Source organism: Pseudochaenichthys georgianus, chromosome 19, assembly GCF_902827115.2.
Source record: "Pseudochaenichthys georgianus chromosome 19, fPseGeo1.2, whole genome shotgun sequence".
In the NCBI taxonomy this organism is placed as follows: Eukaryota; Metazoa; Chordata; class Actinopteri; order Perciformes; family Channichthyidae; genus Pseudochaenichthys; species Pseudochaenichthys georgianus.
In genome coordinates, this window is record NC_047521.1 from 23,818,291 (window position 1) to 23,841,102 (window position 22,812).

Sequence of the window (22,812 nt, forward strand, 5' to 3'; positions counted from 1 at the left end):
ATGTACTTTTTCAAGATTGTAAATAATATCAGGAATATGGTTTTCTAAAACAAGTTGATGAGACAGTTTTCAAAAGATTCATCTTTAATGGAATGAGATCTTCCATGCTCATTCAAAAGCATCACAGTGCTTCTAGAAAATGTCAGACAGGCTTTTCATTTATACAGAAATGATGACGACATTAACACAAGTATAAAACAAACTAATGGTAGCTTCAGTCATTTCTTGATACAGTGTTTAAACAACAGGAGATGCTCAACAAGGTGAATAATACATTCACTAAAATAAGAACAAAGCTGTGTTACTAGAATAATAATACTAAAGAAGAGCAAAATCATAGAGACCAGCTCGTTTTCTTGCAGCGTGATATGGAACTGGATATCATCTTAGATTTTGGATATTTAAATGTTAGTGTGTTTTCCTTGTTTAAAAGGCTGCATTACAGTGAAGTAAAATTATGTAATTTTCTGAAATTAGCCTAATATTATATGCCTTTATCTACTTTTCCTTTTACAGGTGACCATCAATTTTCTGATTGTGTAATTGTTTTGTGAAAGCATCAATAACCAACCCAACAATAACATACTTGAGGTATAGGTACAAATATTGTGTTCTGGGGCCTCATTTATAACGCCGTGCGTAGGATTCACGTGGCAAGGTTGCTTACGTAGTAGAAATCCAAAAAATAGGTACAGAAATGTCCCGACATTTTCCGATTCACCAAACATTGCGTACCAGCGAGGAAAGTGCGTACAGCACTTAAGGCCCTGACACACCAAGCAGTCACCAGAGGACTAGCCGACGCTGAAGTCGGCTGTTGCCTGGCCGTGTTCTCCTGCGTTTTGGCCATGTGTCGCACGGGAACACACCGCACCGACTTCAGTGCGTGAGTGGCAATAACTCTCCTTACCAGCAGGCGGCGGTAGTGTGTATTCGTCATTCAAAAGAGGCAACAACCGGAAAACAGAGAAGAAGAAGAGTATCTTTTCTCCGTAATATCATACAGAGCTGGCCTCTCCTGGATCAAGGTGATGAGCAGGTCTTCGTTTGCATCATTCCAGATCGCCATGATGAGATGAAAATGAATAGCAGTCTGTGTGTGCCTTCTTACAGGCAGTGTGTGCCTGCATGGCCGATTCAACATATGCATCGGGTCTGGCAGTCGGACCAAATAATCACTCTGATTGGCTGTTCAGCTAGCAAATCAGTGCATGAGAAGCGAAGCGGAAGTGAGGGACGTAAACAAACGATTTAAGAAGGCACACACACACTGCTATTCATTTTCATCTCATCATGGCGATCTGGAATGATGCAAACGAAGACCTGCTCATCACCTTGATCCAGGAGAGGCCAGCTCTGTATGATATTACGGAGAAGAAAAGATACTCTTCTTCTTCTCTGTCTTCCGGTTGTTACCTCTTTTGAATGACGAATACACACTACCGCCGCCCTGCTGGTAAGGAGAGTTATTGCCACTCATGCACTGAAGTCGGTGCGGTGTGTTCCCGTGCGACACATGGCCAAAACGCAGGAGAACACGGCCAGGCAACAGCCGACTTCAGCGTCGGCTAGTCCTCTGGTGACTGCTTGGTGTGTCAGGGCCTACGCCAGTTTCCCTTTATAAATCACAACCGACTCGCAGCTTTTGCGGGCTTCACGTAACGCCCATATTTACCTATAAATAGTCAAAGAAACGCCCATTCATTCATTTTGACTGACTTTATGAGGAAGATCGCTGGAAATGACGACAGAACAGCTAAAAAAGACATCTCACACCGTGTCAGATTTTGGTTATTTTGAGGAGGTCGAGATAAATCATATTGTTTGGTGGATGCCGTTTGAACCAGAGTAGCAGCATGGAGGTCGGATCGTCACCAAAATAAATAAATAAATAAGTGGTCCGAAAAAGGTTAATGACAAAAAAAAGAAACACAGCCTTCCTCAGGCACTGTGTTTGTACCGGGACAGGAGACACCCCCTTAATGAGAAACTGTAAGAAGTGATCGGGGAATCCCTCCGGAGTGGAGTCATGACGACTGGATCTGAATTATGTTTTTGTATTTGGTGGTTTGTGTCCCAGCTGTCGATCAGCTGTGCGCTCTCCACTGCAGCCTGTGCGTCTCAACCCCCCCCCCCCTCCCCGCAGCAACTCTATATCCACCAGTTAAAGGAAATACAACTAATGTGTTGTGTTATATTAGCTGTACAATTGACCACATAGGTGTTCTTAGCTTCCATACCTCCTGTGTTTTACGAGCGACTTATCCAGTCTTGGCAAACGGCATAAAACGTGATTAAACGTGATAGTATATAAAACCATGTTCGTATCTACAACCTATAGAAATGTAAAACGGCGTCAGTTTAGACGTAATTCTGTCCTCCTGCTTACCGCATCATTTATGAGAAAACATTTCATAACATTAACACAACATATTCGAGGTGTTTTTAAATAACATATCCGTCTTTATTTATTTCTCCAAGTTACGTTTTTGTGTGCACTGAGGAGTCTCAAACAGGCGTTTGTTTAATCATTTTAAAATTGGCTTTAATCAAATTTGTGAAAATGAATTCTTCATATATGATAAATGAGAGGTAACGTTTTATTTATGGTATTATTTCCACATATTTCTCTCCATTCTTCCTTCTGCCAACGCGGTGTCGCAGTTTCTCGTCTGTCCCGTTGTTGAGCTTAGTGCGTACGCATGGGTTAGTTTGCGTGGAGGACGGCACATTTTCCCGTCAAGTTAGTATTTTATAAATCGCAAACATTGCGTAGAAACTGCTGTACGCCATTTTTTGAGCGTATATCCCTTTATAAATGAGGCCCCGGATCAATTTGGACAGAAGTTGCCATATTTTAATGCTATATCCTTTCATGTATCCACAATAATAAGAAATGGAGCCCATGAGATTACAACTGAACCCTATCAGTTACTTTAAGGTTAAACGCTCTTTAAGGCAAAGTGATCCACCACACATATCAACGGCAGAGAAACGGTGTCATACTTATGTATATATATACAAAAAGAAACATAACGCAACGATTTCAGAAATAAATTAAATGTGACAATAAAGTGAAACATCATTGTATATATTACAGTCTGCTCCATAGTGTTCAGGGAAGAGCCTCTGTCATATTGGAGCCGGATATTTGGTGCTGTGGGCGGTTTTAAGGCCTGACATGTCAGTATTTGTGCATCTTGGTAGATGGGACGAGAGGAAGAAGGGTTATCTGTCGTTAAATGTTAAGAAGACAGATGATGCAGCAGGGCCTCCTTGAAAGTCTGGACGTTTTAATCCATTTCCATCATGTTTGCTTTTTTAACCTTCTCCCACTGTTCATGGTTGAAGATGAGGAAGGCCACATCAGAGCACCATTCATCCAAAGTTGAAGCACAAACAGGTTTCGTTTGACCTTAATGATACTTCCCACACTGGCATGGAGGAGTCCAATCCGCCTCCATTGGTGGTGTTTCTCCAAAAGCACAAACACAAGTCATCCAGGCAGGCAAACCTTCCCGGCAAACAGCAACCCCACGATGGTGAAGAATATGGAGAGAACAAAGAGGACATACGAGGAGCCCACCACTGTGTTGTTGGGGAGTTTATAGGGCTGTCCTCCCACCTCGTTGATGTAGAAACCGATGGGGAAGATGAGAGCAGCCATGCAGAACAGAACCACTGTGACAGAGGAGAAAACAGAAGGACAGAAACGGATTACACATCCTCTCTGGAACAACGTTTCCACACATCTTTACCCCCCTTTAACCCTCCTGTTGTCTTCGGGTCAAATCTGACCGATTTACTACTTTCATTAATCATAACTTTTTGGTTTTACATCCGATTGCATTCAGGCTTCATGATATCCTTCACAGCAGACATTTGAACATATACATTGCTGATCACCACTTTCATTGAATTTTGGATGATTTAGTCAACTTTGTAACACACACACACACACACACACACACACACACACACACACACACACACACACACACACACACACACACACACACACACACACACACACACACACACACACACACACACACACACACACACACACACACACACACACACACACACACACACACACACACACACACACACACACATTTGACACATTTCCCGCTCTTATGTGCCCTTCCCCCCACATGGATCACACCTGACATGCAATACATGTTCAGTGTCTATACTTTGTATATTTACTGCAGTTCTTCATGCGTACCAGTAGTCTGATTCAATATGTACAGTTTGAACGGGTGTTAAACGACATTTGGTGGTGATTAATGGTTTTTGTGTTAATGTAATAGCAGTTAAAGCAGGACCGGTCAAATTTGACCGCGAACACCAAAGTAAGGGCCGGGGGGGGAACGAAGAGAATAGGAGGGTTAATGCAGCTCTCAGCTTTTAAAAAGTGTGTTAATAACTGTCCCTGAAACTACTCGTGGGAACATGCTTCGTATTTTTCTATTTTTAGAGCCGAATGAACCTCAGCTCCTGCTCTGAACCTCTTATACAGAGAAACTGTCCTTTCCCTGCACAAATAGAAACAGGACCATCAATGAGAGCTCCTCTGCAGTAAAGGTGTTCGTAATTACCGGACTAAAAGCTTCTCCTGAAGTGAACTCTGATGTCGAGGGACACTGCATTTATTTCACAGGAGAGTCTTCAGTAGCATCTCTTACTTTCACCGGCATTTCATAAAACTATAACGGGCAGTTTTTCCTACGCCTGCCTTTTATTTCTGCCCTTAATGTTTCAAGGCTTTATTTTCATTTGCACATTAGCTACAGTGTGGATATGGCCATGACAAACTTAGGTCACAGGCCCCTCCAACAGTGCAACAGATATAGAGGACACAGAACAGATAAAATAGTGCAAGAAGAGTCTATATTGTGGTATTCTATAGCTAAAAGGTTTATGCATAAGAATCTTTAATATTCATGAGTTCTGTTTTGTAACGCCTGCTCACTGGATACAGAACAACGATGTATATCCAGGTTGTTGATGCCTCAAAAGGTAAAGATAAAGGGTATTTTGCTTGTTACTTTTGTCGTTTTCTGTTAGCTGACAACTGGAAAGTCATTGGAGAGGAAATCAATTATTTCTATATATATCATGGGTAGGGCTTGGCATGATCAGGGCATTAATATGAGCGTTGAGACATGTGAAATCAGACCCTATCGATTCAAAGGGAGCTGGTTACGATGGAAATGAACGTACTTCCTGTGAAGGCGATCCATCGGGCGTATCGGGCGGCTTCTCGGCGCCAGTGGGACATCACCAGCAGAGCGCAGGTGACGGTGAGGGAGATGATGCCCAGGATGATGAAGAAGAGCGTGGTGATCCACTCTGGAGGAAGCTGGGGGGGGAAGCAGGTCCGCTCTCTGCCGTGGATCGTCTGGCACTGACGGACGAGACCTACTGTCAGAGTGCCTGGAGAGAGAGGGAGAGAGAGAGGGAGAGAGAGGGAGAGAGAGAGGGGGAGAGAGAGGGGGGGGGGAGAGGGAGAGAGAGAGAGAAACAAGAAGGTAAAACATCCATAGAGAGAAATCAAATACAATGCGACTACACATAAACTAATATAAAGGCTATGGAAATATTTGTACTCGAGTGGAGCCTCGCAGCTTTTCAGGTTGATATGTGAAGCTCATTAGCTAGCCAACATGTATCTAGCAAATGTTTAGCAAAATATTAGAAGTGAGGCTACTAGTCTAACGTTAGGTCTACTGTAATAGCCTCACTTTTAATAGTTTGCAAAACATTAGCTAGCACTAGTGTTTTGCAGTTGCTAGCAGTTTATTGGGATTTTATGCTAGACAGACAGATATAATAAATTAAGCATTATTGTTAGTTAAGCATGTCAGCCTGCAGCCCCACTTCGTGTCTCTCTCTCTAACTCATTGCAGATGGCTGCACTAAAGAAAAGGGCACAGAGAGGAAACCAGTTGTAAGATGTTTAAAAGTTAATTAAACATAATATATGCTTAAATGCATTTCAAAGAAGTTGTGTTGAGTTGTGTTGGAGTTTGTGTTATTCTACATTTTGACACCAAGATTTTCTGATTTTACTGCAAATGTATATCGGTTCCAAATATCGGTTATCGGTCTCCTTGATTACTAATAATCGGTATCGGCCTTGAAAAAGCCATATCGGTCGATCCCTATGAGAAACATGTGATATGATTTGTTTTTATGTTGACTCTGACGGGACCAGGGTCTTCATCAGAGACCAGACCACCAGAGCATCTTCATCAGAGACCAGACCACCAGAGCATCTTCATCAGAGAGAGAGAGACGGTCACTGTACATGTTAGAGAGGAAGAGATCACAGGGCCTACATCAGAAGGAAAGTCATCTGACTTCCTCCTGCTGGGGGCTCTGACGTCAAGTGCTACACACACACACACACACACACACACCACACACACACACACACACACACAACACACACACACACACACACACACACACACACACACACACACACACACACACACCACACACACACACACACACCACACACACACACACACACACACACACACACATCACACACACACACACACACACACACACACACCACACACACACACACACACCACACACACACACACACACACACACACACACACACACACCACACACACACACACACAGACGGCATCTGCTCAGCTCTGCATCCCCTCTGACGACATTGAAGACACAACACAAATGCAGAGAAATGAAATTCTCCCACTCCTTCGTTATGTCGTTTGTCTCCTTTTCTTCTTCTATCTTATTATCCTCACAAAGGCAGTTAGAGATTGCCAAGCAAACACAGAAGAAGAGGAGTGTTATGGATTCATTCATGGCAATTTAGCAACTGGAGAATTAGCATAATTGTCACAATGGTCCAAATCAGAAGAAACCAATATTAAAAAGAGTGCAAGAAATACACTTATACATCATATCATTGGTATACTATGTACAAATAACAATCAACTAGTAAAGCCATTAAAATACTCAATTGCCATTTAACAGTAGTGTCTTTGTGTGAAAGACCACCAAGTGTCACCATAGAATTAGAATAGACTTTTTTTCATGCAATTCACAATGTTACATATCCGTCCTCTCATGTACATATTCATAATTGGACTGAAGTGGCTTCAGCTCCCGATCATGGATAAAGTGCCGGATGATGATCCTAGGTTGAACCACATCCTCCTGCAGGCTGACCTCTCCCCCCCCCCCCCCCCACACACACAGGATATCCTGTTCCCTACACACATCCTCTTACACCGCAGACCGGGAGACAACGTAAATACATTAATTTCCCGCATACTGGACACACAACAAATAGTTTTTGCCTTGTGCTTTGTTGGGAAGTGGCTTTTGTCTTTGATAAAAATGATGAGAAAGACAGCGATGATTGTTAAACTCGAGCGATAAAGAGGAGAGTCATGGATACTTACGAATAAAGTAAGAAAAGTGAAAGCAATAGCTATAAAAAAGTAGTTTCCAGTGATGTTACGCTCTGGTTTCTTTCCTGCTCATTGGTATGAAAAAGGCGAACGAGTCGTACTTTATAGCCGTTCTTTATCATTGTGACCACATGCCAGCCCTAAATCTCATCAGACAGGAGGTGAAAGGGGTGTTAAAACATTATTATACTACTGATCTGTGCTTTGTATCTTAAGCGAGAAAAAGGTGGAGTTGGGGCAGAATCGCTTGTTAACCGTTGCAGAATATAACGCTGAAATAAATGTTTTTTGGTTTTACATGACCGAAAAAGAATGATTAGCAGTTCGGAAAGAAATCACGAACACCCTTCACATTTGAGATAGTAATAATTATGCTACTCAAAAGGTCCAGTTTGTAGGATTTAATTACATCTAGTGGTAAGGTTTTAGATTGCAACCAACTGAATAACCCTCTCTTTCCGGTAATAATAACAAATGTGAAAGCCTTATATTGATACAGAGTTTGGCTTCTGTTTTAGGCTACAATTAAATCATGCAACATGGCGGACTCGGTGTATAGATATGAAGAGCTTAATGAAAACTAACGAGAACAATTCTTAGTTTCAGATGTTTGTCAAACATACTTGTGAATATTGCATAGCATTCCTGCTGATAGATCTCCCTAAATATTACACTTTGATTTATCTGTAGTTCATAAATGTTTAACTTTATACATGATATTTCCATGGTTAGACCCATAGAGTCCTGACAGTCTCGCTGTGGCCTAAGTGAACACAGAAGTGGCAGGAAGTGTTTCTGTGTCACGAATGGCCAATCCCTAACCTGTTAGTGAACACTTCTGAAACGCAGACACTTTCCTGCTCCTTCAACCTCTCCACTTGACACTTAAACACACATGGTGAAAATGCTCACACACACCCAAACACACACAAAGTGCTCAGGCATGCATTTTGACCTTGTACTAGATCAGGGGTCTCAAACTCAAGGCCCGGGGGCCAAATCCGGCCTGCGACTTCATTTTATGTGGCCCTGCAAGAGCTTGCAAAGAATATAATACGTTTATTATACGGTTACATGCGAATTTACAGAAGCAGGTTGCCCATAAACTACATGTCCCACAATGCATCTTGTTTTGTGACATGCGCACTGAAGAGACTTGCAATTATTTCCCCTGGACTTCTGCTTTCAGACGTAGTTAATTACTAAGTTATTATCCTATCCGATAATAATCCAATTCAGAGGTAATAATGTAATACATTATTTTATACATATATTTATATAGTTACAACCGGCCCTTTGAGTGCAACATTTATGTGAATGTGGCCCGCGATGAAATTGAGTTTGACACCCCTGTACTAGATGGAAAAACACAAGGAACAATAGCTCATAAAGCAGCTATAATGAACACAAATGTTGCCGTCACAAATGTAAGAAGAGTTTTTTTACATGCTTCCGATGCATGCACTTAAACTTAAATACGTCACCGTGTCTGAGGAGCTTTATTCTCCAAGTGGAAAGCATTACTCTCTCAAGAGGCTTAATTAAAAGTCCCACATCTTAATTCCCTAACAACACTCACTGCACTGAGGGCCTTCAGGTGATTACTACTCGGCTAATTTAACAGGAACAAAAAGCTTTTAGTACAATACAGTAAGTAGTACAGTCCTCTCACACCCTCGCCTCGTATGAGGGAATGTGAGCTGCTCTTGACTACAATCCATTTCCTGCTATGACGTTTAAGAAAATAGAGATTTAGTCTGTGGTTTACTTATTTCATTATGCAACAAAAACCTGCTTGTTATGTACTCAACTCGCATCAGCAGTCAGTGTTTTTACTTCAATATAAATCCTGTAATAAGTACTTTGCACGCCTGTTAGGTGCTTATCTGTGCTGCACAGTAACATAAGGATGGAGGCAGCTGTGCATACTGTACTGTTTGTCTTTTGCATCAGTTTTAGTCAATGTTTAGCTTGTGGACTTTGCATAATATGACTATTGAAAAAATCAGGGAGGCTGACTGTAAGAAGAATACTGTGATAATCGCCTGTAATAAACATATACGTTCTAGGATTGACTGTACGATGAATTAAATATGCTTTCCTAGAAATGATCATAGATGAAAATGTAATCTGTAACAACAGTTGACGACATTGATGTCTGATGCCAACATCTTAATGAAAGATCAGATCACCAATTAATTTAAATCAGGATTATTAATAAAAAACAAGTTATTGTTCTATTTTTTTTGTGAAGAAATGGATACTTTCACCTCACAACTTACTAATCACAAAAATGACATTAATTGTGATGAAATAACCATTATTTCAGTAGCATTTTAAGGTAACTAGGCCTATACTCAAGTATTTCCATTTATAATAGATATTCAACACTACATTTCGGAAGACAACCTTAAACTTGTTAGATATTCAGATTGATCATTTAACCTTAAAGTCAACTCATTAATTGTGATGTTCTATTATAAGTAATGCTACAATTAAAATACAAATTTGCTGTATTTTTTTCCAGCTGAAACTTTAAATAGAAGTTGCATCAATAAATAAAAATCAACAAAATAATATATAATTGTAAAATAGTACAATAATGAGTACTCTAACTTTGAGTACTTATTTGTTTTTTTTTAACCTACAAATTGCTTCTTTTACATAAGTAAAATATCGGACGTCTTCCACTTCTAGAAATTGCTTGATTTTAAAGCCAAATTGAGAACCATGAAACCTGATGTACTTATATGATTCTTGCTTTGGATAAAAGCATCAGCTAAATGCAATGTAATGTAAATAACCACATTGGACAATAAATCTGTTTGCAACCTTTGCCTTCAAGCGTGTTGGTTTTTTAAACATAAAACGCTGTTGTATGTGATTTCGCCTAAACACATATGCCTTTTTTAGGGTTTAATCTCCTAGTTGCACCCAATAAACTGACCTCCTAATGTAACAAAGACACTTTTACAGCACAAACTGGGAGAAAAGTGTCCCCATGAACCTACCGGATGCTCCTCCAGTGCTGATCCAGTCCGGGTTGGCGATGCTGGCGATGGCGAAGATGTCTGCAGTGAGGAAGAGGCATCCTGAAATCACGGTGAGTTTATCCATGTCGTTGCACAAACTGCAGGTTAGAGAGTTTCTGTCTCACCTAAAGGGAGGTGGGACATCCAGCAGCACGAGGACAGCCAGGGTTAGCAACATGAAGGATTGATCCACGATGTTCCTGCACACTGTGTTTGATCCAAATCGTTCCTGAAGAAATCCACTTTTATTTAGCCCACAAACAACCGAGCCTGACCCGACCTGCTGTCGCTTCTCCAGCCCCGGAGGAGAGGCTCTCAGCCCGGGTTTATGGATCTCTTAGCTCCGGAGGCTCCACCACATCTTGGTGATTTTGCAGAAAAAAGGAGTGGAAAATGTGCTTTAATCGCTGGTTGAATCTCTGACACGGATTCATGCATGTAGCAGACTTATTTCCTGAGTCTGCATGCAGCCCCTGAGCTTTCTCCCCCCATATGGGAGCTTTTTCTTCCCTCTGGAGGACGCACACTGAGGGGAAACGCCGCCCATGACTCAGTCTCTGCGGCGCTCTCCTGGAGCTTTAAATCCACACACCCTATGCAGAATATCTTCAGTAGACTTCTTTAGAAAGCTTTTAAGACACACAGCAAATGTGTTTTCTGCAAAACGCTGCTGTCCTCTCTCAAATTCTGGCAGTTCGCGTCACTCCTTGGCTGTAGTGGACAACTCTCGCGAGAACATCTGTAAATAGCCGAGGCTGCTGGGACTTTTTGCCACATAAATTATGCAACATGGACATTTATATATGTTCCGTAAACATGGGTAAGCACATTGAAGTTACACCTATACACTCATGCAGTAAAATCTACACAAGTGGCACTTAAACTCGTTATTTAAAAAAAAAAAACTGAACTTTTTCATTTAAGCGTTTTTGTTAATGTCCCTCTTTATTGTGAAGAAAAAACAATAAAACGTAATTCATGTCAAGCTTTCAAAACATAAAACGCCACAACAAAATCACTTGAAACTCTGTAAGGTAGATAGAATTTATTCATTATTTTACATCAGCTATACAGTTAATGTGGACAGATGAGTGGAGCACGACAATATGATGCGCCAGAGCACCTGAAAATATACCGTTACAGCACTGATAAATACCAAGAGGTCTTATGACATTATATGCCCTGCCTTGTTTGTTTGTTTCAAAATGAGGCAAACGAGGAGGGTTTTAGACCTCATCCACAAAGGGTGTGTTTACGAGGTTGCCGCTGGATGCCATGGTCTTCTTGCCAGTCACAAACTTCTTGGCAGCCTGAAAACAAGCAGCAATACAAGTTGAGAGCCACGTTATTAACTTCAAACCAATGTTTTCACACAGAATATTTAAAAAAAAACTGCAGTAGATTCAGTATTATACATCTATGCCTATTATGAGAGCCAGTGTTACAGTGTACATCTACTCAAAACAGTACATATTTAAGATGCGTTTACTATAGTATTGTCCCTTTTTACTTCTACTCCACTACACTTTGGAGAAAATATTGTGTTTTTTATATTAAATATATTCGTTATCTTTAGTTAATTTGCAGATTATAAATAATACAGAAGACAGAACTTATATCCACTAATAAGTATACATTATTAAAAGGTTAAGATACCAAGCAGTATACAAAGTAGTACCCCGTACAACATTCTCATTCATCTCTACTGACAATAGCAGAGCATTAACAAGAAGCACATTTCTTACGTTGGCGACGTCGGTCAAAGAGACGTTGTCGATGTTTGTGGAGACTTCGTCCGTGGAGCTGTAGCATCCCTCGGCCAGAGCCTGAGAGCCCATGGCCTCCAGGAGACCCTCGGAGGTCTCCAGAGACATCAGGACCTCGGCCTTCAGCTGGACCCTGCGGAGAGAACCAGGACACGCTCAGCATAAGATACAATACAGGAAACTAGGAGGAGAAATGTTGTCTTGGTGCAGTTTCTTCTGAAGAACAAGGGGACAACAAGATGTTTTAATAAGTCCAGTTACAATGGTTAATAACCGTTTACAGGAAATGGAGAGAAACAGCTGACCTGGCTCCAAACAACTTAGCAAAGCATGACTTATATGAATATAAAAAAAACATGTTTTACCATTTCTTTAATCAGTTTATAAAACAAGATGTGAGGCTATTTGCAGAACCACGTATTGTTATCTTTGCACTGACACAGGCAAGCTGTTTTTTTAAATCGTCTTTTTCATCTCTTAGCAAGAAAACTGAAACTATTCCTTCCTTTAAATAAACCTAATGCCTACTGAAATGTTCAGTTAGATGTTATAGAAGTAGCAACCATAAATTACTAAAAGTAGTGCTTGCAAGAAATCATGTCTTCCACATAATGTTTTTGATGCTTATTGGAATAGAAATATAAAAATGATCAATGCAGAGAGGGATCATATCTCAGTGGTTTCTGCATGTCTTACTTGGCCCGAGTGAGGTCAGCCGCGGTGACGTCACCGTCAGCAACAGCCTTCACCTCAGCAAGAGCAGCCTTAATCACCTGCAGAGACAAAGACAGATATTACATGAAGACATCTTTCTGTTTCAACCCAAACAGACTCTTCGCATGAATAAAAGATACTCACGCCACTAGCAGCTGCAGACTGGGAAATGGTGTAGACCCCAAACAGACCAGAGTCAGAGTAGCTTGCATTGAAAGCGCTGACCTGCACAGAGAGAAAAAACATGTTTTTACAGGTTCTGTTGAATCTTTATTTGCCCAACTTGTTTGTTCACACCATGTAAAGCGGCCTTGGGTCCCTTGAAAGGCGCTAAAATAAATATAATCTATTATTAATCTACGATATTTCCAGATTCAAGCCATTCAAGGCCTCCGTGTATGAAGCATTTCTGTTATAACTGACTATCACTCACATCAAAGGGGTCAGCAGTTGCCTTGGTAACACCCTGCACCAGTTTGCTGGAGGTGCACGAGCCCCTCTTGACGTGCAGCCCGGCCCCCAGTATGTGCTGCAGGACGCTGAAGGCCAGAGCCTCGCCGGTGCCCGCCGCCGCCGACTCGCTCACCACCGCCGAGTGCACCAGGGCGCCGAGGCCGGGCACACGCACCTCGCCTTCAGACGGGAATACAGGGAGTTATACGCTTACATGTTTAAGGAAAACTCCCCATGTTGCAGCGCATTGGTGTGCGACCAGCTCACCTCCACGGTACTGAGCCACAGCCCCCATGGTGCCCGTCCCACTGCGGATGTTGAGGAACTGCTCTCCAACTTGAGTCAGCACCTCGTGGTCCACACCTGACGGAGAGACGGACATCAGACACTCATTTCTTATAAGGACAGGATATGTGCAGGAATCCTGAAGTCAGATGTAAAACCTTTCAAGACCCTTTTTAAGACCCTTTCCATACATTTTAAGACCTCATCGCCACTTGGAGTTTTAACCGGTTACCTTGGCGACACACTTCACCTCACATTGACTATATACAGTATGGATTGTCCTTCCTCCTTATCTTCCAACCATTTGGAAGACTTGCATTTCCCCATAACCATGTTGTTTAACAACCGGCGTAAACGGACCTTCACGCACTATCAAGCAGTGTGCGCGTGACGTCCTGTTCAGATGACGTCACACCCAACGGGATGCCATCAATAAACTACACAGAATCACACTACACACCAGAGTTCCCGTTAGAATATTTTTTCGCCGGTCAACATTTCCGTTAAAGTTTAAATCTTCCGGACAAAATGAGAAAAGTGCCGGTCAAAGGTCTTCTTTGTTATTTATTGTGCTTTAAAACAAATTGATATGATTCGATATTAAACAAACTAATTATAGTAGATTAACTATTTAAAAGTGTTCAGTAACTTACAATAACACGGGAATAATAAACGGAGCTCTCTCCCTCCTGACAGCCCGTCATGCAGCTCGCGGATCCAGTAATGAGTGACCCGACAGTAAAACTAAACATATCTATAACTAGTTTAGGTAGTTTGAGAGGTAATTAAAATAGCTACGTGTGATATTCTAACCTGAAGTGTGTGTTTTGTTCCGCTCACCGCGGCAGGTGCTTATGCAGAGCTGCGTGTCGAGTCTCGACTCGTCAGCAGCAGCTGATCTCTCTCCCGTCAGATTAGACTTCACTCGCGTTTATGTCCATATCGATCAGATCCAGCTAGTTCTAGCTAATGATAGACTACCTGCTTATTAAAAGACAACTACACAATAAGTGTCGCTATGCAACTGGATGCCACAAAGTATAGCGCAGCATTATACATTTGTTTACATGCCCACCGGAACCCCGAGGCATTACCAACAGATCAACGCACAATCAACCCACACAGGACATCTCTTTCTCCACATTAAGTGTTAGACATTAGAGTTGACTATTCTTGTCTGTCACTTACTCTTCTGTCTGTCACATAAATGGCGCAAGTTGCGCAACTGATGTGGTATTGCGCCAAGCGGAAATGATTTTGAACGGACACTTTGACCGGAGAGATTTAGATTTGCCGGTCTTGAGCATATTTTACCGGTCGTAGTCCGGTAATTACCGGCTAACGGGAACTCTGACCTACACAATGATTACATTCAGGCAGACTGTAGAATACAACCTCTTTGGACAATTGATATACATATTGAAAACTAACTACAAAATGTAATACCTTGGAAAATGCCATTTATACTTTTTAATAGCCTTAATTTTCGCTAAATTGATTTATCAACTTGTAATACTTTTTAAGACCCCGCGGACCCCCTGAAGGAAAACAGTGGGTATGTACAGAATTCAATTTTTTCTTCATTCAGGAAGGTTTAATGAAGAAAGTTCAAATGTCTGATATCATATTTTATTACTTCATCCACCCTTAATGGAAACCCTTATTTATACTATAAAATGTTTTTTTTCCTTTTTTAAATAGACCGTCTTTTATGACTTAAAATCTTCGTTGGCGTTTTCTTTTGTTTGCAGCAGCCGGAGTCAAACTGTTTTTTACCACAATGAAAATGATGCTTTTGAAAAGGCAACAAACCGATCACTTCAGATAAAAACTAGTGAGAATATATTTTTCCTTCACTTTTGAGTTATTGGAAAGGTCTTTATACAATTATTATACAACAATATCAGCATAGCCTAATCGTGAAATACCTGCTTTACACACAACTAATAAACAACACACATTCGACTGTTGAGGTTTCTAACTATTTAGTACAGCCTTTATAGGCGTCATGTGATACACTGCGTTCAAACTTTGCTGCTATCCTTGTATGTATATTATGTTTAAAGTATAACAACCCCTTACCAAGTCCAACAAGAGCCATTCTTGCGCTCGTGAAATTGTTCTGGACAAACTGGTGCAGCTGGAGAATAAAAAAACAACATTAGAATTGTTTTAATGGCTATATCACTACTGTAAGTCTTGACGAATGAACACTGGAACAGTACTCACATGTTCAGAGGTGATGTTGCCGACCATGTGGTTAGGACAGTACAGAGAGTTAGAGAGAGCGTTCTTGTAGGCGGCTTCATGCAGAGCCTCAAGCAAATCTGGAGAACACAGAAAGAGACATGATGCCAGATTATTATTTAAGTCAACATTTGTGATATCCTGGTGGAGTAATTGGCTTTGTTCCACCTGTCTAATTCATTTATGTCTCTTAGGTCGCATTCACACCAGCCTTGTAAAGTCCGGTTGAACCGAACCCTGATGCGTTTAGCCGCTTGGTGCGGTTTGTTTGGGATGGTGTCAACGCAGTCCGCACCAAAACATAGGAAGCGTAGTATTTACGTGTCATAAGAACGCGGATGTCTTCAGAATTGTTAGCGAAAGAGTGAAGCAGAATTAAGTGTTGATCAGTGTCGGGTAAAGTAAAAACAACTATCAAACTATACATAAAAGTCAGAGCCACCTGCCGTCGGTGAAACCCCTCCTGACTGCAGAACGTCTCATTATGTGTTGTGTTTTTTTATCGCACATTATCTGATTATATAATCATATGCGCCGTCTGCTAGAGTCCATTGAAATGCTCTCCAGATTAACAGCAGCATGAAAATAACCTGCCGATGCTCCATGGCGGAGGCTCCGGGATTTGTGTTTTTACCCCCTTAATGTCTGACCAATTGTTGAACAGCATTTCCGAGCACATGACTTGTGTTTAAAGTTCATAGTCCGTTAGAATTGTACCCGTGTGAACGCAAAGCGAACCTTCTGAAAAATGAAACAAACTGTCGTCTGGTGCGCACCAGAGAAGCGGACTATTAGGTGTGAATTCCACCTTAAATAACAGATTTGTGTGGAAATGTCTCACCAACAATTACATGAAACAACTTTATACACTAGATGCTGTCGTCTTTGCAGTAGTATTTCGATTTAAAAGAAAGTAGCATTGCAGCTTTATTTGTGAAAAAAACTAAATACAAAACATATTTCTGATATCAATCAGCAAAGAAGCATCTTCAGAGCTAAATTGAACTATACTCCGCAGAAAGGAGGAGGGAATGATAATTAATAAGTGGTCAATATAGACCTACAAAAAATTAAGAGACGAGGTCAAAAGGCAAAGAGAATTAAGGGCCCACCGATCTGAGAGCTCTGTTTGGCCTGAGCATTGTCCCTCTTGACTCTGGGCGTGAGGTCTGACACCTCCCATGGCCGAAACTCAGGGGCTGTCGTCACGTTGATCAAATACTCCATCACCGTGTCACTGCAAATTATTTTAAAAAAATCACAAAAACATGTTAGTGGCAAAGCTACACCAATACTATATTAAATCCTGTAGCATAATCTGCCTTTCCACCGGACTCTCCTAAGTACCAAACAGTTATTCTTTCACAAAAATAAGGTGTTATCAGATTAGGCCCTGACCTTCAAATAATTCATATCAAGATTCCTGTTAAGTGTATTATTAGTCACTACGTTGAGTTATTCAAAGACTCACAAGTCATCTCTCAAGCAGTCAACGGTGTAGACCATGTTCTCTCTGGATGAAGTCACACTGCAGAGAAACAATTAAATATCCAGATAAGCATACTGATCTAGGAACAACTTGTATTCAAAGGTTTGCAATGATCTTTCTGTAACGTCACTGACCTCAGGCTGCCTCCCACTGCCTCAACACCGCGGCATATCTTAAAAGCCGAGGCTCCTTTGGTTGTCTGGGGAAGCAGAACATGTCAGTCAACACCGAGCTGAGGAGGACCTTTTAACACTAAATTGTAAATGAAACTCGTTAGTGTTATTGCAAGTTGAGAAAAAAAATGTTTGCCATGAATTTAGTGATGGATTCTAAACATTCAAAATAAATAATTGGGCGTTTTCCAGTTACAAGGTCGTTAAGTAAATCAGACACCAATGGCACAGCTTTCTCTCTTTGTCTTTTCTACCAAAACATTTTTTGCACAGGTCATGGCTGAATAAATATTACAAAAACATTTGGGATTAACTGCTGCACCATACCAGGCTGGAGGCCAGTCGGAGGACGTGGGTGACCCCCTGGTTCTCAGGGGTCTCATAGCGACAGCCGGACCTCACAAACACTCCGATCTTGGAGGCGGGCGAGTAATTCTCCAGGGAGGCGATCACCAGTCCGCTGGGCAGCCTGGTCACCTGCAGAGATGTTGCTTTAGTTTCTAGGGCTGTACCCGAATATCCGAATATTCGTTCGTTGGAGTACTATTCGGGTTTCAATTTCGTTATTCGGATATTCGTTTTGTTTGTTTTTTCCCCCGTTTTTTTTTCAAATTGAATTTATTGAAATCTCCAATATCAACGTAAGAGCTTGTGCCTCTTCGGGGGGTGCTAACACTTAACCATACACGTTATTGTTTACTTTCTCCGTCTTTATATATAGATATTACTTTTCTCCCTTAATCTCCGTCACGTTGTTTCCAAAGCAACAACAACTTCCTGTCAACAGCGCTACCTCTCCTTCAAAATAAAAGCATGTCCATAAATAGGAAGCCAAGCCAAATTACACTTAAGACACATACAACTGTAACGAAAGTAACAAACACAATGTGATATCCTTTTCAATTTCAAAGAACACAAATTGGGTTATATTAACAAATAACTATAAAACAACAATACTGTAGAATAACAAAATGAATGTGTGCGCCCCCTAAACTGACTGGACCCATCCAACCCTTCCTCTTCACTCCCCCTCCATACATGGATGTCCTGGAGGGAGTGTGCGGCCCCTGGAGAGAGCTTGATGCCAGCCAGTGGCTGAGCGAGAGACTGGCTTGTTCTGGCAGCCACATGGAAGTGCCTCTGTGGAGAAGAAACAACACATCAACAACTACTGACCTGCACATCCTGCGGCTGAAACTTAACATGTTCAGCGGCGGTGAACTCCACCTTACGGGCAGCCTGGGCCGCGTAAAGCCTCGTCTGGAAAGTAGAAAAAACATGGGAAGACGGGACATTACAGCTAATGTGTTGCTGGCATGCTGATTGATGCAAGGGGGAGCAGGAAAATCCGGGGGAATTAAACATTGTGGATTTATAAAGGTGTATAGATCAATGAGAAGGGATAGGGTCAATAGCAGAAAAACATTTCTAAATATTTTAGAGCTGCCGAGCTATTTGGTAATATGGGCATGGATAACACTATATATATAGAACACTATGGTGACTCAATTATTTCTCGTTAATCTTCTAAGCAATATAGCAGCTCATATATTGGTTCAAGACAATTCAGATAAAGATATCATCAGCAGCCAGCAAAAAAAGAGCTGTAACATGAAAAAGACTAGAACCCAACCTTCAATAGAGTGGATAGATATTGAGGTAAATATTAATAATAATAATAATAACTGAGATTTCTATAGCGCCTTTCAAGGGACCCAAGGATTCAACGTTTGAGAGGATTCCTTTTTCCTAGGCCTGACACAATAAACACACTCAGATGTTAAATCAGTCACAAACCAATTTAGATTTATATTAGCATTTCAAACAGCAAAATAAACGCCATTTTTTTTTAAATACACATAGGGAATCGTGACACTTAATAAAATAGGTGTGTATGTTTCTTTTAAAAAACACAAAGACAGATTGGTTTTAATACATGTTGTAATAACGTGTGCTCTCCCTTGTCTAATATACAAGTCCAAACCTATATAGACTTTGACTGTTTTGCTCATTTCTTATAAAATAAATGTTTTAAAAAAAGATAGAAACAAAAATAGGCTGATTAAAGCCAGCTGTCATCACACAATATCGGTCAACATTTGTTGTGGAGTTAAGTCTACGAGAAGCTAGCTCTTACTACTAAGGCTTTGACTTAAGTAAATATGGTTTAAGTTAACAGTAATTTATGTTTATAACGTCCATTACTGTGTAATGTTTATTATGTAAGCTAAAGTTATCAGTTGGGTTACTGCTGGATAGCATCAGGTTAGCATTAGCTGTTCCTCTGCTCTTCATCACACCTTGACCCTGAGCTTTTACACTCTCTGACAATCACACACACACTGAAACAGACAGCTAATGACTGTATATCTCTCCCAATACACATATATACGGGATAAATTGGATAAATCCTTACCGAAAGCTGACTAATTCCACGAATCCCCTTCATCTCCCCTCTCTCCTTCAGTAAATCTGAGTAATATGGCCGCCGTGTGTGCCCTACCCAGAATGCTTAGCGCGTTCCTTGCCGGCTGATGATCCGCTGAGCCAATGAGCGCGCTCTGTTGTTGATGTGTGACAAGACCACAAACTGTTTATTATTCTAAATATGATATATATAAATGTCTGTACTGCAAAAAAACGTAAAACCTTTGCATATGTGTTTTGGAATTGTACTAAGAGATGAAGGTAACATGTTCCCAGTCTTATAACTGATAACTTTATAGGTGATTGTATTGTAATTTAATAATGCATGAATAATGTTGTTGTTTTATATTATTGATACTAAATGTATTTTACTATCAGAAGGTGTATATTTTTTATTTATTGTTTATTACTTGATATCATTCATATAATTAATATTTCATCATTAATCACAGTTTAAAATGTCATCACAACAACAAAACAGCTAACACCGGGGCCCTTTCTCATTTCATCAAATCCCCCTCCTCGACTCCTCGACTCCTCCGGTAGTGACCCGGAAATGAATTTTAGCACGCCATGTTGAAGGACATCTCATTTCTCTAAATGCACTTCGAGGACCGAGGACCGAGCGTCGAGGAGGCTCCCTGGAGGAGCTATAACCGAGGATACACTGATGGGTCCTCCACGGTCCTCCACGGCTCCTTCGTGGATGCATTTCCGGCAACAGAGATGTTTCAAAGAGTCATGACGCACGCCCGGACTTATCTCAGCCAATGACAGCTCTGCATGCATCCCCTGGATATTATTTAATTAACTGCTTACATCGCGACGCGATGTTTACAGTGAGAACAGCTGTGAGGTCTGTGCAGAAAGCAGAGCAGTGTGTATAATATCACTCAGTATAACAGGCCTACTCTCTTTATTTGCTTTAGTTTAGTAGATATCTACAAACAAAGAGTTGATATTTTTCTAAAACCATTTAGTGCTTCACATAATAAAATACACAACGGCTGTAGCCTGTTTTAGGAGCTGTATGTGCGTGTGTGTGTGGTACAGTGTGTAGGTGTGTGTGGTACAGTGTGTGAGTAGATGCAGCGGACAGACAGGTCTCTGTTGGTTTGGTGTCCTCTGCCCACTTTTAATACTTGTAAATACAACTTTTGGCCCGTAATTTATTTTCCTCATTGTAGCGACCAGAGGGGAGAGGGGGGGGGATATATCCAGTCTCTGATAGTGTTACGTTATTATGAGCAGTGGCGACTGGTCATTAGGGGCAGGTGGGGCACAGCCCCACCTAGTGTCAGCAGATAGTATTAGAATAATGATTACAACAAAATGCAAAAATAAATGAAAAAATATATAAAATATATTTTAAGATCATGTTTAATCATCTGATTCGTCTCATTGCTGTTTTAGTCTGTGTTCTTCTAATTAGTGTCTACAGTGTGTGCCTATTGAGCTGTTTAGAGCCATGTGGGACAAAACCTGATCCTGCCCCTCCCTCTGACTGTCTAAGTGAACGGTGACTGCAAAAACTACACTGCGCATGCTCAGAGTATTTTCCTATTTAATGTGTGTGGCAAAAAATAATGACCATAGGGGCAAAGTGCTGCCATCCCCACCATACGTCATCTCACATAATTCAGAGCTGATTGGCTGTGAGTACGTGTGCCGCGAAAAGTGTGGTGTGTGAAGAGGAGGAGAGAGAGATGCAGTGAGGCGTCCTAAAACCCGGAAGTAAGCTGCGCATGGCTTCCCTCCACAAAAAAGCAACGAGATTTCTCCATAGGATTTTAGAAAATAGCTCAAAATAAGATCTGTGGGAAACGTAGCTGTTAGATAAATGTACGTTTTGTTCAGCCGGATAATATCCACATGTCTACCCTACTTTTATAATTTTCTAATCAAAAATCTATTGATTAGATTAGATTTATGATAGACTTTTGAAACTACAAGAAGATAAGGAGGACTTTTACAAAAAAGTAATAGAGATTTTTGTCCAGAAGGATAGGCAAATTGACTTAATCTTCAAGTCAAGGTAAGACTGCAATTTTATTGAAAATGGGATCTTACTAAGAGAGAACAATTCAATATTTAAATGATAAAATTACATTTTTTGGGTATCCTTCTGTTGAACTGTCTGTTTAAAAGTAATTGAAGCATCAGACAAAAAAAGCTTTTGAAAATAATATTATATTTTGATTTAATATATTTGTAAACCTGAAGAGTCAGTGCCAGAGCCTCACCAGCCATGAACCTCTCTGCAGAAGCTTATATATAGACATCTAAGTTTGTTGTGCCCCACCACTTTTGTACATATAGAAACGCCACTGATTATGAGAGTGCTCTGTTTGATTCTGAAATTGTATATATTTATATAAATATATACATATATATGTGTGTGTGTGTGCATGTCCGCATCTGTAGCCTGTTATTGTCTCATTATACCGCACTGTGAATGAATCAAAGTAAATATATAAGTCATCATGAACACATCTGTCCATCAGACAGAGGGCTGCTGTGCCTTCTGTCATCATTAATGGACGTCTCTTTAAAATGACCGCTCAGAGGAGAGGAGTTCTCATTTCTCTAACCGCCTGCTGCTTCCCCTCCTCTCTCCTCGGTTCCCCTCCTCGGCTCCTCCGCTCGCAACTCCTGTGGGCGGGACTAAGTATCGAAGATAGGAGTCGAGGAGGGGAGTTCGAGAAATGAGAAAGGGCCCGGGAGGGAAAAAAAGCACTTCCGGTCCTTTTCAGCTGG

General features: G+C 41.0%; 2 protein-coding genes across 3 annotated transcripts; both read right to left on the minus strand.

Moving 5' to 3' along the window:
- Nucleotides 1-1,565: 1,565 nt before the first annotated feature.
- LOC117464917 (uncharacterized protein C16orf52 homolog B-like) lies at nt 1,566-11,195 on the minus strand. Of its 2 annotated transcripts, XM_034107680.2 has the most exons (4): nt 10,627-11,195; nt 10,481-10,540; nt 5,230-5,442; nt 1,566-3,681 (listed from the first exon to the last, which is right to left on the minus strand). In XM_034107680.2, exons 1-4 carry the CDS (start codon nt 10,643-10,645, stop codon nt 3,497-3,499), a joined length of 477 nt encoding a protein of 158 aa, XP_033963571.1. In that variant the 5' UTR covers nt 10,646-11,195; the 3' UTR covers nt 1,566-3,496. The 2 variants fall into 2 exon arrangements, with proteins under 2 accessions (XP_033963571.1, XP_033963570.1); XM_034107679.2 differs by having other exon boundaries at nt 10,481-11,195.
- A 336-nt stretch (nt 11,196-11,531) lies between these two features.
- uqcrc2b (ubiquinol-cytochrome c reductase core protein 2b) lies at nt 11,532-20,149 on the minus strand. The gene is made up of 14 exons (XM_034108143.1): nt 20,045-20,149; nt 18,805-18,888; nt 17,956-18,105; nt 17,590-17,654; nt 17,438-17,494; nt 17,079-17,203; nt 15,949-16,046; nt 15,802-15,859; nt 13,702-13,797; nt 13,415-13,614; nt 13,126-13,206; nt 12,964-13,040; nt 12,247-12,400; nt 11,532-11,811 (listed from the first exon to the last, which is right to left on the minus strand). The coding sequence occupies exons 1-14, from the start codon at nt 20,075-20,077 to the stop codon at nt 11,728-11,730; spliced, it is 1,362 nt and encodes a 453-aa protein (XP_033964034.1). The 5' UTR covers nt 20,078-20,149; the 3' UTR covers nt 11,532-11,727.
- Between the last annotated feature and the right edge of the window lie 2,663 nt (nt 20,150-22,812).

Coding starts and splice junctions, on each gene's coding strand:
- LOC117464917 (XM_034107679.2), bottom strand. CDS start 10,586: ATGGATAAACTCACCGTGATTTCAGGATGCCTCTTCCTCACTGCAGAC. Junction 5,443..10,480: donor CAGCACTGGAGGAGCATCCG/GTAGGTTCATGG, acceptor CTCTCTCTCCAG/GCACTCTGACAGTAGGTCTC. Junction 3,682..5,229: donor ATGGATCGCCTTCACAGGAA/GTACGTTCATTT, acceptor CCTCTGTCACAG/TGGTTCTGTTCTGCATGGCT.
- uqcrc2b (XM_034108143.1), bottom strand. CDS start 20,077: ATGAAGGGGATTCGTGGAATTAGTCAGCTTTCG. Junction 17,655..17,955: donor TCCGACTGGCCTCCAGCCTG/GTATGGTGCAGC, acceptor CTGCTTCCCCAG/ACAACCAAAGGAGCCTCGGC. Junction 13,041..13,125: donor AGTCTGCAGCTGCTAGTGGC/GTGAGTATCTTT, acceptor TTGTCTCTGCAG/GTGATTAAGGCTGCTCTTGC.